Source organism: Corylus avellana, chromosome ca10, assembly GCF_901000735.1.
Source record: "Corylus avellana chromosome ca10, CavTom2PMs-1.0".
In the NCBI taxonomy this organism is placed as follows: Eukaryota; Viridiplantae; Streptophyta; class Magnoliopsida; order Fagales; family Betulaceae; genus Corylus; species Corylus avellana.
The window spans coordinates 12,371,710-12,393,701 of record NC_081550.1 but is presented as its reverse complement, the minus strand read 5'-3'; the positions used below and the strand labels follow the sequence as shown (position 1 = coordinate 12,393,701).

General features: G+C 38.1%; 2 protein-coding genes across 3 annotated transcripts; one reads left to right on the top strand and one right to left on the bottom strand.

Moving 5' to 3' along the window:
• Positions 1-785: 785 nt before the first annotated feature.
• On the bottom strand, positions 786-17,029 carry LOC132164072 (SNF1-related protein kinase regulatory subunit beta-3). 2 transcript variants are annotated; one of them, XM_059574485.1, is made up of 4 exons: positions 16,875-17,029; positions 16,474-16,593; positions 1,383-1,489; positions 786-1,307 (listed from the first exon to the last, which is right to left on the bottom strand). In XM_059574485.1, exons 3-4 carry the CDS (start codon positions 1,407-1,409, stop codon positions 981-983), a joined length of 354 nt encoding a protein of 117 aa, XP_059430468.1. In that variant the 5' UTR covers positions 1,410-1,489; positions 16,474-16,593; positions 16,875-17,029; the 3' UTR covers positions 786-980. The 2 variants fall into 2 exon arrangements, with proteins under 2 accessions (XP_059430468.1, XP_059430469.1); XM_059574486.1 differs by lacking the exon at positions 16,875-17,029 and adding an exon at positions 16,682-16,785.
• On the top strand, positions 9,778-11,124 carry LOC132162948 (uncharacterized mitochondrial protein AtMg00810-like). The gene is made up of 4 exons (XM_059573156.1): positions 9,778-9,987; positions 10,072-10,170; positions 10,639-10,758; positions 10,819-11,124. Exons 1-4 carry the CDS (start codon positions 9,778-9,780, stop codon positions 11,122-11,124), a joined length of 735 nt encoding a protein of 244 aa, XP_059429139.1.
• Positions 17,030-21,992: the final 4,963 nt, after the last annotated feature.

Below are 21,992 nucleotides of genomic sequence, written 5' to 3'. Positions count from 1 at the left end.
CAAAATACTTTGTTTTTTATTATTTTAATTATTTATTTGTTTTTTGAATTAAACCCTTAGTGACTTGGCATCAGTGCCACATCACTAAAAGGTGACGTGCCATGTGGTAACACATCACCACTGGGAGTCTTGTGATCAGACCCCACAACGCCTGCATCTCTTCTCTCTTTTCCCTCTTTTTTTTTTTCCCCTCCCCCCGCACATTGCACCTTCTTCCCCGGCCGCTTCCTCTTTTTTCTCCCGCCAGGCAACACCTCCTCTTCCTCTCTCTTCCTATCCCACCGGCCAGCCACCTTCTCTCTTTTGGCAAACTCAACTCCGGTTTTGTAGCTGATTCGACACAACCCAGCTCATTTCTTCTTCCCCGACCGTCTTCTCTCTCCGCCGGCGAACTCAACTCCGGCCGGCCACACACCATCTCTCTAGCTTAGGCCTCTCACATTTTCCGGCCATCTAGTGGAGCCAGGTTCGAACCATTCTCAGATGCCCCCGGTAGGCATCCTTCCCTTGTTTGCTGGGTTGGTTCACACACGCACGAGCACCAGCCATAAACAGCAGAGAACTATGACCAATAGAGTAAGACACTTGGCTACATCATGCAAAAGGAATGTGGTTCTGGTTGAATATTTTGGGGGAAGGGGTCGCGCCTATCACCTACATAGTAGATTCATGCATATGCTTCCCTACACAAATTCTCAGATTCCATGGTCAACATACTGCTCAACCATACCATACAGTAACTAACACTTAATAAAAATAAAAAAATAAAAAAATAAAAAGCCCTCTTAGCAAGTCTAGCCTCATGAGACTATCAATAACTCAAGTCTACAGAGAACTTTAATAAAACACATGTTAAGCGCATCAGCTGCTGTGCCGCAATAAACATCCTTGGCGGCTAATTTCGTATTTGGGACTACCACGACTAATTCCATCATTACAAGGTCAAATAAACCACCCTAATTATTTCTTCTATACGCCTGTTAAGTACTGCTACTGCCCCTTCTATGAACTGGTCTGTAAACTACAACTGTAACATATTTTTGACGGAATCGATGCGTGAACCCGAGCGCCACGACAGATCGCGGGGGCTCCCTGTTCTCAATGTAAAGATGGTTGAGAATCACATTTTGTGGCAATGGAAGAGTTCCAGCAGTGTCTCTGCTTGCTGGGTAGCTAATTAAGGTGTTTTGGAGATGTGGGGGGACAAGAGGCGGATCCCGTGCCTCGTCTTCATTACCAGGGTAAATGTTGTTGTAACTTGAGTCGGGTGATTTTGGAACTTCAAACCCCACAACTGTTGCTTCGTCCTGCACAAGGATTGTTTGTTTAATATCCATATGATTTTAAGAAATCAATATAATCAACAAGGGTCCATGGCTTACATGCTCTTCACCATACTGGTTGTTCATCTTGTAAATGAGAACGCAACTGACTAATGCCACAAAATCATCAACAACAGAAGATTATTGGGACTCTGGTATCGATGAGCCTGAAAAGATGGCATTTTCATTCAGCAGCATAGTGAGATAGATATACTGGCAGGGCATTGAACAAATGCTTACATAAAAATACATATATTTTGTACCACAAGGCATTGTAGTCCATTTGATTCAGGAAACTTTCAAATGAGCTAAACATATACAATTCCATTCTTGTTAGCATTCACACTCATAAAGGTTAACACAGGGTTTTATGCTAGCTGTTCATCAACCTTTTTCTTTAGGTCTGCAGATAAAGCTTTAAAATTTTACATGTGATGTATGTGGAGTTGATGACATCCCATAAGATAAAGGGAAATGCAATTCCGTTACGCCTAATGACTGCTTCCACACCCTCCCACACAACCATTATGAGGGTGAAAATAATTCCCTAATTTTATGCTTGGATGGGGGATTTTATTTGAAGTTGTAATTTGGTAATTCTCAATGTGGACAGTTACTTCAAAATATCATAGAAATTTGAACAGATTGAACTTGAGATTTTTAAGCATCCAATTATCAACTTCACATCTCATGAGGGAAGATGTAATTGTACGAATTCTACCAACATTACCATTCTCATTCTACCACTATTATTCTTGACCCTGTCACTGCCATCATTATTGTCACCACCATCATTGTTGTCATTGATGCTAGTACCATCACCAATGCCACCAACACCTTCAGCACAACCACTCTTTCACCACCACCCACAACTAGGAACACCATGATACCATACAGTCAGCATCAATAAGTAATTGCCACTAGACCTACAATCATAACTATACCCACTACGATACTCTAATTTCTTAATTTTAGACATACTAATCCAAGCAAAGAAAATTTAAACTGATGGGATCTAAATCCCATCCTTTTGATAATTTATGGGATCTAAATCCCATCCTTTTGATAATTTATTAACATCTCAAATTCTTTATTTTAACACAAGTTTAACATGGTTCCCCATCAATTTGAATTGGCCTAAAAGCAACCCAGAAAAATTCACATCACCCACTAGAATATGTAGAAATTCAACACAAGGGCAATTAATACTGTTAAATCCCAAACACCCAGCAAATTATATGCTTCTTCCCCTTTATTGGTGATTAAATTCTTTTCAAACTTTTCTAGTTCTATAATTAAATTGCTAAATATAATAATACCAGCTTAATTCAGTAATGGGTCTGATTAGATAATCAGTATATTTTCCACCATAATTGGATTGGTTTCATTCCTATAAATGATTTGTTTACATCTTGATGATAACTGGATCATCTCATTCATATAAATGATTTGTTCGCATCCATATCTTAAGACATATGACATCGATTGACTTTATTCTCCTTTCTATATGTTTTCTATTTTGGTACTAATGAGGATGCTCCGATCTCAGATAATCACATTGATTCTGAATGGTAGCTTTAACACTCTTTTCACTCCTACATTCCAGAATTAGAGTATTTTAATTTTCAATTAAGGATGAAGTATTCCTAGAGTTCCAACATGGTTATTCCATAGTACAAAGAGACTAATTGCTAAACCCACTGAAAAACCCAGCTTATGTAGTATAACATGCCTAACTACTGTTCAGTTTCATTATGAATAAGAAACAGCAGACACTGCAGGTTCCAACAGGTGCATCTTTTGAAAACCAGGAAGAAAAGACAATTCCTTTGAGGGCACAACCACACTCGTGAATATTTAATGCCAGATATTTGGATTGGGCTTACATTTTTCAACTGCATCGAACCATAGCATGGAAGGTGTCCGTACTTGACGTTCTTGTGATCCTGTGACTGGGTGAAAGATGAGAAATGCTAATAGATGAAAGATGGCATGATGTGACATGCACTTTTTTGGTGTTGTTTTTGAGAAAAGAAATTGTAGTGGAATAAAGAAATGGAGAGGAAATTGCAGGAGAGATAGAAGGCTATGGATTGGATTGACTGAAGTAAGGAAATTACAAAGATAAATGATAATGGATAATGGCTATATTCGAGGTTAGCTAGGCCTCCCAATTTTTGCAAAGCAAAACAACTAACAAGTTTCTCATGAAAACCCAAATCCCCTCTTTCCCTTATTTAAAATCTGTAATCCCTCTCTTTTCTCTAACTTGAAATTCAAACACCTTCAAATTAAATTCCATCCCAACCAAAAAACAGGCTTCAAATTCAAGCCCAAAACAATCCAATTAGCTGGCCCATGTTACTGGGTTTCCACGCGCTTTCCCCATGTTTGCGCCACGTGGCATGTCTGGATTTTCTCCCCTCTCCAAACACACGCTTCACACGTTCCTTCACACTGCCTCCACATGCCCACCCTTCTGGCCAATTCTCATCTGTTTGATCCTTCCCCTTACATCTGAGCTGTTCATCCCTTATCCCTTGCATTAAATACAACTCAACCACCCAGGCCACTTGTTACCCGGGCAGTGATTTTACTTTCCTCTTTCAGCCCTCCGATTCATCCCCTTTGATCTCAGCCATTTATTCCTCATCTCTCTCTTTTCCCCAAGCATCTCGCGCTGGCCCCGAATCCCCATTCTTCCAAAATTCCTCTCAAACCCTAACTTCCCTTTCTCTCACCTATTTCTCCCATTTGAAACCCTCGGTCAATCATTGCTTATTTTGCCTCTTCCCTTTCCCCTTTTGCCCATGATGTGTTGCTCCCAACAGTCCCCTATGTTTTCCCCCTTTTTTCCCCTTTGCCTCTTCTTCATTATTCCATTACCTGAAGTCTAATTCTTTCAATCTAAATAAAGATGAGAAGAACACGAGTAACGTGACAATAGCTTTGAGCTGCATACTGGCATTATAAATTGTACCGAGCATTCACCTAGTGAACTGCATCAAACAAAGGAACAGCTGACCAACTTTTAAGTGGGTAATGTGTCCCTGCTGCCTATCACAATCTATCAATGTAATTTACCTAAGGAATAACCCATGTATTACTGGACCTTGAAGCAAGCCTTTGAGGTTAAAAGCATGGATCCTAGTTCTCCACTCTCTTGTTTTGTTAAAGAATTCCATGACCTAACTGGATGAAATACTTGCACAATTCTTAAATCTAAGCTACATTTGGTTGATTCCAGCTCAATAAATTAAGTACTGATGAGAAACTTGATTTCTCAGATTATTTCAATAAATGGGACTAGTCCTTGTTCCAAAAGATTCACTGGGTATAGCATCCACTATTAGCTGTAGTGAAAACAGCAAAACATAGAAAAATGAAGTCAAAATTGAATGGATAATATCAGGAGGGGACATGCACATTTATGCATAAGTTTAATAGCATCAAGAGCATCACTCATCCTGAATACCACAGAGAGAGAGGGAGAGAGAGAGACAGCAAGATAAAATTTCATTTCAACAGCTCACAAATGCAAGATTCAGATTAATTATCGGGGGAAATTACATTGACCTCCTTCAAGGTTTAACAAATTACATTACACACCAGGCTTATTCCAAATTAGACACTAACCTCTCTGAAATTGAAAACTATTAGACACTACTACTAGTCACCCTTAAGGCACTAAAACCGATGTTTTCAAGTTATTCTACTAATTTACTCACAAAAATCAAGGAAAGTAATAGATATCAACTATTATTTCCGAATGTTAAAATTTATGTTCTCTCTCACATGAAGCAAAGTGCTCAGAAAATGTTGAGTCTAATTTTAATAATAAAAATAAATAAAAAAACAATAACCCAAAATTTGTACTTCGAATATTTTAAGCAATTGCTCTAATCAAAATTTTTATGTTAGCAAAAGATTTTGTTAATTTGATTAATGGGCATTTGTTCTTCCCAACGTTAAAATTTATGCTCTCCCTCACATGAAGCAAAATGCTCAGAAAATGTTGAGTCTAATTTTAATAATAATAAAAAATAAAAAATAAACAATAACCCAAAATTTGTACTCTGAATATTTTAAGCAATTGCTCTGATCAAAATTTTTATGTTAGCAAAAGATTTTGTTAATTTGATTAATGGGCATTTGTTCTTCCCAACGTTAAAATTTATGTTCTCCCTCACATGAAGCAAAATGCTCAGAAAATGCTGAGTCTAATTTTAATAATAATAAAAAATAAAAAATAAACAATAACCCAAAATTTGTACTTTGAATATTTTAAGCAATTGCTCTAATCAAAATTTTTATGTTAGCAAAAGATTTTGTTAATTTGTTTAATGGGCATTTGTTCCATGGAGGTGATCAGCATATAATATTTTTCAATTTGAAGGACGTTAGTGTCTAATTCAAAACAAGGAAGAATGCAGTGTAATTTTGCAAAACCTCAAGATTCAATGTAATTCTCCCTATATATATTACCTAAAGCATAGGGGTTGGTGATGCCTCAATCTTTTTTTTTTTTTTTGATAAGTATTATTGTATATATTAAAAAAAGGCGCAAAGCGCCTCTAAGTACACAAAAAGTATACATAGGTAGCCCAACTTAAAACCCAGAGACCGAACCCAAAAGACCCAACCCAAAAAGCTCAAATAAGTAGCCACAACCAAACGGTAAAACCAAAGAAACAGACCCAAAGACTAAAGCCCACACTAGCCCAACACCAGCCCTAAAACCCAAATCCCTAATGCACCTCTGGAGGAAAAGAGAATGCATTTTTGGTCCCGACACAATCCCGCCATCGCTGGCACCTCTCTGGGGAAAGTCTCCCCCTAGCCTCATAATTGATAGAGCATTCTAAATTCTTGAGTTCCCTTGTCCCTTTTACCTTTGGGGTATAGGGCTCCCGCTCCTCTTCAATATTCAAAAAACGATTCAAAAGACTTTTCTCGTCGCCACCTTCACCACAAGACAATCCCATAATGGAGGCGAATTTCACCGCATCTTGTACCACCTCCGAATAGTTCTCCACCCCCTTCTCCACAGTTTCCACCACAACCTCGGAAAACAATTCCTTGTTCTTATGCAACTACTGAGCAATCTTCTCCTTCACTCTCCGGGTATACCCTATTTGAGACTTGGAAACAGAGGAGTAGATTGGAGCACCACCCTCCGACATGCGAGGAAAAGGTTCACTGAGTCTCAAACCCAATTCAGCCGCATGCTTCTTCGAAGAAGAACAAACCTGTGATTCTTCGACGACAAACTTAGAACCTTTAACAGACGATGAAGCCTCCTTCATCGCAGGTAGAGAAGGAGAAGCATTTCTAGATCCTAAAAACCCCCGACGAAGCAACCCTTTTTCCAATGCAGGGATACGATCATCCCTGACAGGAGCTACCTCCGAAGGGACACAGACCACTGCCAGAGACGCATGAGAGCTATCGACCTTAAGACTGCACAGCTTTGCCGCTCCTTTAGAACTATCAACCTTATAACCCTGAGAAGACGAGGACGCCTCTTTCACCACAATCGGAGAAGGAGAAACTACTCTCGGGCCTAACAACCCCCGTTTGATCAAACCATTCACCGAGGAAGAGATCCAATCAGTCTTAGCTTGAGCTTCCTCTGTTGCCGAGGAAAAGAATGACAGAGGATTCGCCACCGAGGGAGAAAAAGCCTCGGCAACCATCTCCAGGGAGGCATAAACCCTCATTGGGGAAACAGGAGTACCCACCATAGCGAGCTGCCGAACCTGAGAAGATTCCGAGAACAAAACAGTCTCCGATGGGGAACCTAGATCAACCCCAACTTTGGCACAACCTGAATAAACAAGGACGCCTCCTTCACCACACCGAGAAGGGTTTCGCACAGTCTTATCCTAAGCTTCCATCAACGCCAGAGAAAGGACAGGATCTGTCACCACAGGAAAGGCAATCTCCCTTTCCTTGCACAGAGGGCTCGCTGGACAAGTAACCACCTCAGATGAGACAAAGTTGATCGCTTGAGATGTGGGAACCTCCACCTAATAGCCCACCGGAGAAACAAGAATACTCACCGGAGAGAGTTGCCGGACCGCTGACGAAAACCCATACCCAACATCGGCAGCCCCAAAGCTAACGCCGAAACCCAGCTCAACGTCCGTGATCTTAGCCACACCTTGCCAAACCATAGACACTGGCAGAACATCACTAAGCACCAACGCAAGCTCCGGAGTCAACGAAGGAACCCACTTCGTGGTCACTTTGGATGATCCCACCGAGAGAGAAGCCATGGACGGAAGCACCTGAGCCTTATGAGAAGGCTTAAGACACCCAGTGGTTTTGGGCTTTAGGGAAGACCCAACACCGAAGCCCTTAATGCCTATCTGCCCAGACTTAAGACGCCTAACGGACTTGGGCTTTAGAGAAGGCCCAAACTAGAAACCCTTTAAACCTTCCATACTTTTTAAGGCAGGCCTAATCTGTCTTCTTAAAGGAATTCCTTTAAATCCTGCTAGAAAGCCTTCCAACAGCCCAGTAAGAACCCGGCCCATCTCATAATGAAAAAACCCTAAGAAATGTTTGACCCATCGCTTGACAGAAATGCCCCTCATCTTCTTCGAAGAGCCAGTCGCCATTGAAGAATGCTTCTCCAGATCAAAACAATCCACCGCGGGCCGCTGATCAAACCCACCATTCCCCTCCTCAGAACGTGTCGTCACCTGGAGAAGATCCATACAAAACGAAGACCGCCCATTCAACTCGAAGCAAGGCTTCGATTGTAACACCTCTGCAAAAGAACGACCCTCAGAAACTCCAGCAGTAGCATCAACCCATGCGGGGTCTTGGACTGCTTAGTCTGCATCCTCGGCAAAGGGAGGGGCTCGATCTCCACAGACCCATTCTTACCTTCAGGGGAAACCAACATAAGACGCAGCTCACCCGCAAATCGACGCCAACCCCGCCCATAACGGCCCTTTGGGAGCCGTAAGACTCCTTTATGACCACCCTCCACATAGACGGACACCTCCAGGAACCTTCCTGCTTTATTAAAACCCCCATGAACCATCAAAGCCTTATCTCCCTCACGGTAAGACTTGGCGATATCCTCCTTCACCTTACTCGCCGCTTCCACCGCGTCTACCAACCAAGAACATTGGATGCTTGCAAATATAAACCCTCCGAAACATTTTCTCCTTTCCTCCAAACGAAGGTTAGGAGACCCTTCCTTTGCCGAAAAGCAAAAGGATTTAGCTTCAATGGAGAAGCAACGTTCCATCACGAGTCGCCGGACCCTAGCACGCAGCATCTATACGCGCCACTGCTAGGGCATAGAGAGGAAAGAAAAATACGAGGACAAAAGTTTCGTTCTTAGTCTCACCATCACAGGCATCAGGACCTCTCCTCGAACCGACATTGGACAGTCACTTGGAGAAGGTAAACGTTGAAGGGTGCGGTAAAGCCGTGGTGATGCCTCAATCTATTTATCAACATTTCTAGATTAAAAAATCACAACTAGAAGCCTCTACATGATGTAGATTTTGACGTTGTCTTCAGAGAAAGAGGATATTCAATAAAGAAACCAAGAAGAGTATTCCTGAAGCCCAAGTTAATTGGAATGAAATAAAGCCCCAGTCATAGACTCACCATAGCCTTTTTCTTTTTTTCTTTTTCTGATTAAGACATAATGAACAAAAAATTCAGGATTGAATAATTTCACCATTTGGCAAGTTTGAATAATTCTCAAAATTGCCCGGGAGGGGTTTGAACTTATTGCACTAATCCCAATTAACCAAGGTGTGGTTCACATTAAAAACTCTTGCACCTTTAGGTTACCAAAAAACAAGAAATGCATAAAATTCTAATTCAAATTCTTGCCATTTCACACAAGGTCAAAGTATTTATAAGTCTTGTCTATATGATAAAATATCTTTTGTCCCTAGTAGGAAAGTCCTTGCTTGTGCATCAATGATAGCCATCCATAGTGTCTTAATGTAAAAATCAAGACAAGAAGGCTTTAGAAAGGGGAAGAAGATCTACACTTCTTACAATTAATAACTTTTTGGATGTGACACAAAGGATCATTTTCGGTGTCAGATGGCAGATCCCAAGAAGCAATCGTTTTCAAAAACTTTAATGGTAAGCACTAAAAATATATTTTGTGTTATTTGCAGTGCACTCTGTTGTTAAATGGAGATGTTGACAAGATTTTCGTTGATCTAGCAATGGGAGATACAGAAAAGGAAATTGATCACCTTAATCAAAAGACTATTGAGGTTGTCATAATTGTTAATATGATGCGAAGATTTCAAGAGAGATGTGTACAAAGTGATCACAGAGACCTATGTTTACCATTTGGCAAAGTCATGACATTTAGAAGAGTTTGTTAGAGTTTGATGTACATAGGTATTTTGGTTATTGGAATATTTCTCACACTTAATAATAAAATATGTGAGGTAGACTACATATCATGTCCTACCTGCCCGAGTATGGTCCTCGACGATCTGCCCGATTATCACGTCCTCCTAATCGGTATGATTTTTCCCACACTTCTTTTAATACTACTTTGTCTTCTATTTCCATCCCTACATGCTTTTCTGAGGCTGTTGAATATGAATATTGGTGGAAAGTGATGGATGAAGAACTTCGGGCTCTCCAGGACAATCATACATGGGATGTGGTTCCTTGCCCCTCTAATGTTAAAGCTATCGGTTGTAAATGAGTTTACTCGATTAGGCTCCGCTCTGATGGGATTCTGGATCAGTATAAGGCAGGATTAGTTGCTCTTGGGAATAGGCAAGAATATGGGGTGGACTATAAGGAGACATTTGCTCCGGTGGCAAAGATGACCACAATGCGTACGGTTATTTCTATTGTTACCTCCCAAGGCTGGCCACTTCACCAGATGGACTTTAAAAATGCTTTTCTTCATGGTTATCTCAAAAAGGATATTTACATAACTCCTCCGGGTTTGTTTTCTTCTCCATCTGCCGCTGTGTGTAAGTTAAAGCGGTCTCTTATGGCTTAAAACAGGCTCCCCAGGCATGATTTGAAAAATTCAAGTCTACTTTGCTTCACTTCTCCTTTGGCCAAAGCCAATATGACTCATCTTTGTTCCTTTGCAAGACTCAGACTGGTCTTGTTCTTTTACTTGTGTATGTGGATGACATAGTCATTACTGGCACTGACTCCAATTTGATTGATCATCTCAAGTAGAATCTTCAGGCTTCTTTTCATATGAAAGACCCTGGTCCTCTTATGTATCTTTTTGGGGTTGGAGGTGCACACTGATTCTTCAGGTATATTCTTGAATCAACACAAATATACCCAGGACTTGATTAGCCTTGCTGGTCTTCAGGATTCTTCTTCGGTGGATACTCCTATGGAGGTTAATGTGAAATATCAAAGTGAGGAGGGTGATCTTTCTGATCCTACTGTGTTCCGACAGTTGGTAGGCAGCTTGAACTATTTGACTATTACTCGGCTTGATATTTCCTTCGCTGTCCAGTAGGTTAGCCAATTTATGCAAACTCCACGCCATCTTCATTTACCTGTTGTTCGCCGTATCATTCGATATCTTCGAGGGTCACCTAGCCATGGGTTGTTCTTTCCAACCAGCTCTCCTCTTCGCCTTTTTGCTTATAGTGATGCGGATTGGGCTGGATGTCCTGATACTCGGCAGTCTGTCACAGGCTGGTGCATGTTTCTTGGTAATACTTCAATTGCTTGGAAGAGTAAGAAACAAGCTCGCGTTTCTAAATCATCTACTGAATCCGAATACCGGGCAATGTCTACTACTTGTTCTGAGATTGTCTAGCTTCGTGGGCTTCTAGCTGAGCTTGGTTTTTTTCAATCTGATTCTACTCCTCTTCATGCTAATAATACTAGTGCCATTCAAATAGCTACTAATCATGTTTACCATGAACGTATGAAGCATATTGAGATAGACTGTCATTCTATTCGGGAAGCCTTGGACACTCGTGTTTTATATCTTCCTCATGTTTCCACTAATCTCCAAATAGCTGACGTATTCACTAAGGCCAGGACACGATAGCGTCATTAGTTCCTTGTGGGCAAATTGATGCTTCTTGATCGACCAGCATCAATTTGAGGGGGGATGTCAATCAGATACGACAGATATATCATGTAATTTAGCCATAATTAATCTATCTAGTTATGGCATGTTTTTGTATTATAGCTGTAGTATCTTATAATTAATAGGTAGATTTTAGTTGCTTTATTTGTACTCCTAGATTGCTGTAATCGCTGAGATACAGCCTGGTAATTAGCTATACAATTCTTATATAATACGAGGAACCCTCACATTAAGAGGTATTCCATACAATTGACACCCAACATCCTATTAGTTAGTTCGTATTCACTAATTCTTTGTCTCCTTTGCTTTATTGCTTTATTACCCATCTCTTTAGTGTTTCTATCCCAAAAACAGTGAAGCATGCTTTATATGACTCTAGTTGGAGGCGAGCTTTATCTCCCATCTCTCTAGTGTTTCTATCCCAAAAACAGTGAAGGGAAGCCATGGAAATGGAGGTCTTGCATCAAAATGGGACTTGGGAGCATGTTGCCTTACTGCCTAGTAAAAGGACTATTGGTTGCAAATGGGTATATACTGTTAAGTTTAGCCTCGATGGATCCGTTGAAAGATTGAAAGGCCATTCGGTTGCAAAGGGTTATACCCAGACATATGGTATTGATTATGATGAGATGTTTTCTCCAGTTGCCAAAATTTCTTATGTTCGGGTGCTTATTTCATAGGCTACTAATCTAGATTGGCACTTGATTCAATTGGATGTCAACAAAAATGTTTTTTTATATGGAGATTTACACAAGGAGGTTTATATGGTGCAACCACTTGGGTTTGTTGCTCAAGGGGAGTATCAAGACCTCCATTTACATGGTGAGCCATGGAAATGGAGGTCTTGCATCAAAATGGGACTTGAAAGCATGATGCCTTACTACCTGGTAAAAAGATTGTTGGTCGCAAATGGGTATATACTATTAACCTTGATGGATCCATTGAAAGATTGAAAGCCCAATTGGTTCCTAAAGGTACTAGATGTACGGTTTTGATTACAATAAGATGTTTTCTCCAGTTGCCAAAATTTATTTTGTTCGTGTGCTTATTTCATTGGCTGCTAATATAGATTGACCCTTGTTCCAATTGGATGTCAAAATGTTTTCTCACATGGGGTCTACACGATGAGGTTTATACGGAGCAACCCACCTGAGTTTGTTGCTTCTAAGAGTATCAAGTCTATGTCTGTAAGATAAAAAAGGCTATGTATGGTCTCAAGCGATCACCAAGGGCATGGTTTGGTAAATTCACTAAGGCAACATTGGTGTTTGGTATCCATAGATATTCAAACAGATTACTCAATATTTCACTCACATACTAGTGCAAGCCATATTCTCCTTGTGGTATTTGTAGGTGGTCGTGATCACCAAACATGATTCAGGAGACATTGCCTGATTCAACATTTGCAGCAAATGTTTTATACAAAGGATTTGGGCAAACTTCAATATTTTATGGCTATTGAAGTTGCTAGATCTAGGTATCAATTTATTTCAGAGAGTGTATGTACTTGATTTGTTAGACAAACACGTCTTCTGGATGCTTGTCCTGTTGAGATTTCAATGGATCTGAATGAAAAGTTACTAGGATGAAGGGGATATATTTGAAGATCCTAGAAGGAATCACCGTCTACTTGGAAAGTTTAATTATCTTACTATCACCAAGCCAAATATTTAAGATGTAGTTAGTGTTGCTAATCAGTTCTCGGAGGCTCCTCAAGTTTCACAATAGGAAGTTGTTACTTGTATTATCTGGTATTTGAAGAGAGCTTCTGGTCTTGGGACACTATATAGACCAAATGGACATCTCTAGGTAGAAGGTTTTACACATGCAGATTGGGCAGATTCACCCTTAGATAGAGCCTACTACAAGATATTGTGCATTCTTAGGCTTTTGAAAATTTGGACAAGAAACAAAGACTAATGGCACAATCTAATGCTGAAGCAGTACAGGGCACTTAACGTGGCTATGACAATTTCATCAAGAGATTGGGTTTTCAGCTCCGACTCCTATCCCATTCTTTTGTGATAACCACTTAACACAGTTCTACATATGAATAATGTTAGAAACTACATTTTTATTCTATAACTATCCCACAATACTAACGTGGCAATCCAAACTAATCATTGGATCAGTCTTTGTTAAAGAAAAAAAAAATCAAAGTGTTGATTGGGACCTCAAGTTAGCATTGTGATATAGTTGTGAAATGATATATAGCATTCCTCTTTATATATTGTGTCTACCAAGTTTTCATGAAAGGACCAAGCATATTGAGCTTGATTGTCATTTCACAGAGGTATATCTACACCATTCCTAAAGTCAAAAGCAGTTAGCTGACATGTTCACAAAATATGTGTTCTAAAAGGTAAGAGTTTATTTGTTCCAAGCTGAGTTTATATGATATATATGCTCCAACTTGAGGGGGAGTATAAAAATAGTCTGTTAGGGTTTGATATACATGGGTATTTTGGTCATTGGAAATTTCTCAAACCTATATAATAAAACATGTGAGGTAGGTTACATAAGAACTAACGAGCCTCCTCTTTCTCTCTAAACTTTCATGCAAAATCTACAACAATGACAAACACATTTAAGGTTTTAAACAGCCTACTCCTATTTGCAATCCATATGAGCCTCTTAAGCTCTTGACCAATTTCCAATTTTATCAATAACCTAAAGGACAATATTGCCCTTTCTCTTCTTGATGATTTATCTTCATCTTTTCAAACAAACCAGATACCTGAACTTTCTAGCATCCTCCATCGCTTTTCTGGGAGCATAAGGCTCTTACGCATCCCTCTTCCCCTCCCCCCCAAACCCCCTCTATCTTTATCTTTCTCTCTGCTAAAGTTGTTCCTAATTTTATACGAATAGAAGATTGTAAAACAGCAAGTGGGTTTGGAATTAGCAGCTTTTGGAGAACAAAAAAAGAAAAAGAAAAATATAAAGAATCATTCAAGCATTGAGAGATCTGGGATTACATTTTGGGGAACAAGAGATAGACAAGTATAGAGGTTATCTCAGTTTCAAAATTTGAAGCACCACCACTTTTTTCCTTTTCCAGTTATCATAACTACATTTTTTTTTTTTTGGGTAAGTAGTTATCAGAACTACATGAGCATCTGTCACACCATCGCACAACCACACCAACCAAACACCTTTCCTTCATAAACCCAAAACAGCTTTTTTTATTAACCACTTATCAAAACCCATTTCTTTTCTCAACTCAATCACTAAACCACAATCATCACATCAAAGCCCAAAGTCAAAAAGAAAAAGAAAATGAAAAATTCAAATTCAAGAAATAGTAAAGAAGAATATAACACAACAAAAGAATTACATCAAATTTCATTACACATAGTTCAGAAAATACACTTTCACCTTAAATTTTGTGATTATAGAAAAAGAATTAGTCAACTATAGCTTCAACAATGGTGATATACCTTTAGAAAAATCTTTAGATGTTTATTCTTTTATGAGAATGAGATTGTGAATCAGAAATTACTGTTTTCTTTCATAATTTTAGATACTGTTTTTCAGAGGAAAATGAGAGGTGTATGTAATAGTAAAGAAGAATATAACAACACAACAAAAGAATTACATCAAATTTCATTACACATAGTTCAGAAAATACACTTTCACCTTAAATTTTGTGATTACAGAAAAAGAATTAGTCAACTATAGCTTCAACAATGGTGATATACCTGTAGAAAAATCTTTAGATGTTTATTCTTTTATGAGAATGAGATTGTGAATCAGAAATTACTGTTTTCTTTCATAATTTTAGATACTGTTTTTCAGAGGAAAATGAGAGGTGTATGTAATATTGTCTCAGTTTCTTGAGAGAGTTGGATGATCAAGATATTGAGTATAAATGAAAAGATGAGTTCAGAACAATTTCTTTGTTAAAGAGTAAGGAAAGCAGAATAGGAACATGATGAGCACTACCCTTAAAGTATCTTGGGTGCTACCCTTAAAAATAGAATAATCTCCCTTAAAAGCATAGAAAGTTCGTTACAAACAAAATAGATCAGGAAAAAAAAAAAAACCAAAAAACTACAAACTAGAAACTAAAAACTAAACACGGTTTAATGCAAACTTGTAGCTGCTTGATACCACTGACACTTATCAGACCTATTATATCAACCTAACCTCCAGTAGGACTCCATTTATAGGATAACCACCATATTCCCTTAATCAGTCAAGCTAAAAACAACTTATAAAGCAGGTAAAACATGCCATGTAGTACAGTTGGTATGCTCTCATGTTTCTCAAATTCTTGCAGGAAAATCTATCTTTTAAAGTATAATTGAGAGACAATCTGAATATCCAACATAATGTTGACATGAAGCAAGTCTTCTTAAGTGTGGAAAATAGTATCTACTTTCCAGTTAGAAAAATAGTCAGTCCCTCTATAAAATGTGCACCAACAATGAGAAATCAGAAGGGAAATGCGCAGTTATCGCTCCAAATTTCCATATACTTCCCTATCAAAACTAGTTTTTAGTGCACGATGCAACTGAACAGATGAACTGAGTTCTGACAAAATCAATCACAGATCACAAACAAGGGTATCTCTAACTTGAACAAATCATTCTTCCCAACCCAGTATTTTTTTCAAAAAAATAAAAATAAAAATCTCCATAGACTTGCAATAATTAAGAGATTAAGACGATATATAAACACAGTTGCGCTAGTGGCACTCTACAATCATAAGTGAAAATAAGACATCAATACGCTAAAAGTCCACTGCCTTGTAAAAAAAAACATCAAATATGAAAGGAAGTTTTTGAACCCAAACGAATTCAGAATCTCAACAGCTACAGCCTGTCACACACAGGCTGCCCCCATATATCAGAATTGTTAATCAAACCTAAATATTCTCAGAAAGCATATGTAATTTCTGACAGGAATATCCAAATTTGTAAGCGTAGCACTAAACCCGAAGAGAATCCAGAGTACCAACATACCAAAGTTTACAAAGATTAATCTACTCAAACCACATAATATGGTAAAACTTAAACATGCTAAAGATTAAATTTACAGAAAAAAAAAAAAAAAAAAAACACTTACCAGATATGCTTAAACCGTTCAATTACCAATAACAGCTTCGAAGTGTCACACTCCTCTTGAAACCAATATGCACAAAGCCAATTAGGTAAATAAAAAAAATTTCGCAGAACCAAAGCTTATCTGCAAAAACCAGTGAAACCAAGCTGAAATCAAACGCAACGCATCAAATAAATCAGCAAAACAAAGTACCCACAATCTTAAAACCCACCAATTGCAAGCCAAAACCTCAAATTTGTAAAAATATTAGAAGAAAGACACTCGCTCTAGGAGAAAAGCTTAGGAAATAAAAATCAGTTTAAAAGACAACTACTAGTGGATTTTGATATATTTCTTTAGAAGAAAAATAAAGAAACGGAAGAAAAAAAAAATAGTCAATGAAAATCAGGGTAAAGAAATCTTACCTGATAAATACGTAATGTTTTTGATAATTCAGAGAAGGCCAAAAAAGAAACAAAGGACGGTAGTGGAAAAACCAATAGAAGAGACTGTTTCTCTAGGGGAATCCGCAGAGTGAATCCGACATAAAGATTGTTTTTTAAAGCGTAATAAAGTAGCGAATGATATATGCGGCAAAACAATTTCTTTAAATCATTAAATTGGTTATATTCGTGTATACTGTACACAGAAAACTTCCTGTTTACCTTTTCATGTTTTTCTTCTCTTTGATAAGTCAATAATGAAAAAATATATATGAGAAATGCTACACAAAAGGTTATTCTCTCAAATACTTACCGTTTGATTTGGAATTGAAAATGAGAGTCCTTAGTATCAGGTTTATCTTGATAACATCTTTTTTGCAGCTTTCAATTACTATGTGACGCATCATCAATTTAAAAAAAAATGCAAAAAATAAAAGTGAGAACAATCACACCAAATTAGAAAAAAAAAAAACCTGTACGCGGCAAGACCCACGAACCACGACCAAACCCATGCATGGGTCCTGCTAGACCCACAAACCCACGCCATGGGTCTCGCCGAACCCACAGGTCTAGCCGGCAGTGAAGGCCTTAAACCCTGTCGGCCGTGACCTGCCTCAAAACTTATTTTTGGATTCAAATCTAAAATCTAGAGGTGGGAAGGTTAACCATTTAGGAATTTTATCACCCTAAAATCTAGTGTATTTTGGTCCAAGTTATTTTTGTGCATTTTTTATATTTTTACTTATATGTCAATTATTGATTGAAGGGGTGTTATCAGGATGTTCCTGATAAAAGGTTTTCTCATTGAAAATTAGTTTTTGATGCTTACAATCTAAGGTGTCATTAAAAAATCACTAAATTGAGAATTCAATTATAATTCATCCAAAATCTAATTGTGATTTTTACTGCAAAATAAGAGAGTAAGCATTTGATAAAGTAAATTTAAGAATTTGTATAGCATCTCTCTAAATATAGTAAGCAACAAGAGAAATTTTCTTTGTCATACTCTACACACCTCATTGGACTAATATGCTAGTGTTCATTTTATTTATTAATTTTTTTTTTTTTAGAGAAATCGAGCGATACTATTGTTAAAAATACATTTTGCGTACAATACTCTATATAGATAATATTTGAAATGCATTGAAAAACTTCCTCATTAAGGTCATGTTCCTTGCTAATAGATAATGTTTTCTTCACAAGACGGTGGGCTGCATCATTTAGATTTCGTCTGACATGACTAACTCATTCATACAAACACCTCAATACCCCTCTAGCTTCCTCAATTTGTCCATAATAGCTCCATTGTCTTCCATCTTGTTTGAGAATTGCACCACTTAGAGAGCGTCACTTTTCAATACCACCTTATAGATTCTCAATTCTCAACTAAAGTTTACAGCCCTTAACGCCACCATGGCTTTAGTAATATCGGGTTCAATGATGTGATCTTTTGATGCTAACAACGTTGCCACACACCTTTTCATGCTATCTATCTATCTACGGCCGCATTCCAATTGACTTTGACAAATCCATCCACAGGGGCTCGTTAGCAAAGATCCCTAGAATTGTCCGCTACTGCCACTATGTATTGCTGAGAATTAGCATTTCGATACGTCGTCAATGATTCAGACACATGACTTACCAATGTAGAAGACGAGCTAATAGGATTCCCACAGACCACAGCATTCCATCGTAACCATAGTTGCTTGGTTACGTGTAATACCCCAAAAATAACTTAGGGTTAAGTACACTCTAATTATGATGTTGGGGTTGGTTTTGATTTGGTAAAGTGTAAGACCTTGGACTTTTTAAGATTTTACTGTTGCATTGAACGTTTAACAGAGGTACTGAATGTTCGATACCTGCAGTATTGAAGAATCAACTTATACATGGAAACCAAATGTAATGATTAGGATAATGAGTATGTGATCAATTATGGTGTGAAGGTTAAGGAATAATTCCTAAAGGACAAGAAAGCATTGGAAACACCATCTTGAGAGGGAAATATTAGATTTTCAAATTCCAAGAAGACAATAAAAAATATTGGAATAGATACCATGACGTTCTTCTAGGAAAGAGCTTTCTGGAATGGGGTCACACATGCAATTTTGAGACCCATAGCAAAAGTTGCGGTTGTTTTACTAAACACTGCGTAAACGGTTAAATTGCTGAAAAAGTCAACTGTGAACATTGGCTGGGAAGTACTGAACATTCGATAGAAAGACCACCACCGAATGTTCCACAGAAAGTACACCGAACGTTCGCTGATAGTATGCTGGGAAAGTACAGACAAGGTGCTCAGGCATATGTTCAAAAGTACACCGAATGTTCGACGAGGGACCACCGAACATTCGTTTACCAAGTTTTGAACCACTAGGTAATGACCAAACATTTGAACCAATGTGTAATAGTACACCGAACACTCGACCATAAGTGCCAAACCTTCGGTGACCTACTGAACTGTCACATTAGCGCCCACAGCTTTTCCATCCATATAAATATCATTCCCCACTCAACCCTTAAGCCTCATTCCACCCTTGTTGCCCTGTACAACCTCTACCTGAGTGTGTGTGAGACTTCTTGAAGGAGAATAAGAGATTTCTTGGAGACTTTGCTTCAAGGAGGTAATCTTCTAAGCTTACAATGTGCTTTACTTAGTTGTTATGTTGTTTAAGTGCTTTCATAGTTAGCTTAGTTGGTAGCTTTGAGCTTCTAGTTATGTTATTGGCCTTAATCTTGGTTTAAGCTTGGGTTAACATTTTGATGATATTAGATGTAGTTTCTTCTACATGAAGATATTATTTTGGGTTAGGATTTTGTTAAAAATAATGATAAGGCCTTAGGACTTGCTTAGAGGTGGTTTAGTAGCTTTTCGGTTTGAAATGGGTTTTTTACCTAACACTAAATGTTCACACCTCTCTATCTGAACGTTTGATGTCGTGGCCGAATGTTCGCGCCTCTTTGACCAAACATTTGATGGTCAGGCAGAAAGTCTGTTTTGGACATTTTTAGGTCTAAGGCTTATTTTAGCTTGAGTTTAGAACTAATGATAGGTATCTTCTCAGATTTTGAGGTTGTGGAGCCTCAATAGGATTTTATGAAGGAAACTTACGACACAAGTGAGTACAAACTCAGATGAATACTTGTTGTTACTTTTGCCGCATTGCATGACTATTTTATGTGTACAAAAACATGCATCTTTACAAATCTCATGAAATACATTTTGATCTACTATAAACTCTATTTTGTGAAAACGTGTTGCTTAAGCAAGAAAATGAACATGTTGAGATTTATAGGAGATGCATGTAAAGGACGGATAAAACTAATTACATCATATGACATGGGACACTGATACATGCGAGATAACAGCCATAGACTTACTATACATGTTAACTCTATGGTCAAAATGTGTGTGTTTGTTATATGAGCCTTGGATCCAATTATTGTTTTTATTGGGAATTGTGCTCTGAATCCCAATGAATTTATATATGTGTTGACATTCATTGTAATGAATCTCTCTTATATTCACGAATTAAATGATTTGAGCATATGGCATATAAAATGTCTTTTACATGCTTATTACCAAAGTTCATCATATTTGTTATGCATGTGAAAGGTCCTAGGATAATATTGAATATGGCTATGGGTGTGAGTAACTTGGTTAATCACACAAGGTCTTAGTCCATAATCCTTTTAATCCTTAAACATATAAAGTTCGCAGTCGATAAATGGAACTGGGGCATTCTATTTTGAGAAAGACTATTACACATCGAATCTTGGTAATCTACCTTGATCAAGCAAAGTGGTGACTACGCATTGATGTGTAGGTACTGAGACCCTAAGGCACTGAACCGAGCAAGGAGTTATCTATCCACAAAGATATTGTCTATAAGGAAAGACAATATCTCCTTAAAAGATTACTTACGACTTTGATTCTAAATCCTAAGGGGATTGTGGACTCAAATGTTGTATATAGGTTAGTTTGATGTATTAAAGAGTGAGACCTATCATTGGTCGAAATAACCTCGATACGTTGTGTAACAACATGTAATATTGTGGGAAAGCTTTTTTCCAATATGGAATCCAAGTCCATTGTCGAATAACAAAGAGACAAGCAATTTCCCCTTGAGATAGATTTTATGGTTATTATTCTCAGAGTTTCTAGCCTAGGCATTTTGGTTGGCACACCAAAATATATACATGTGTTTTCTACATGTATGAGAATAACATAAAATCAGTGACTCAAGGATAAAGAAGTAGAGAAGTAAGTGACAATAACATTAGCCTTAATTTTGCTACAAAATATTTCATGGAGGAATGATAAGTCAACATTAAGTAAGCCAAATGAATTAATTGTTTAATAAATATTTATTGGAGTGTAGTCACAATTATTTAGTTAATTAATATTAAAATGTCGTTGCCTAATAAATGTGAGGGAGACATGGTTACGAACATATTTAAGCTAATAATATTTTAACCTTTAGGTCCCTCACCAAGCTGATGTAATTTAACCAAAGTTAAGTTTTCTTATTTATTAGGCTAAGTGTTTTATTTATTTAAAACATGGGTGATAAGCGCAGAATGTTGCGCATTCAAACCCCTTAACTTGTCGATGTTAATTCCTTTGCATCGTTATCTATTTGATTTTGTGTTGTTTTAGTGTTTTCAAGTTTTAAATAAATATGCAAGAAATTTCATTGATTTTGAGCTTAAAACACACTTTACGGAGCTATTGAAGTTTCTGGGAACGAGCTTAGCATCCTTAGGCTTGAGCGCACCTACGCTCAAGCGCCTTCTTCCTTAGGCTTGAGCACCTCCCTCACAAGGCTCGAGCGCACATGGGCTCGAACGGCACAATCTGGGGCTCGAGCGCACCAACTGGGATCGAGCGCACTCGCACTGGCTTGCTGGACAGAAATGCATAATTGATATGGAAACAAGTTCAGATCTCTTAATTCGACTAGGGGATAGAAATACATTTCTGGGACTCCAAGGGCTCCTTGGGTTTATTTTAAACCCTAGAAATGTGTTAAAAATCTCTGAAGAGAGGGTTATGCTTAGCTCTAGAGAGATTTCACATAAATATCTTTTTTGAGACTT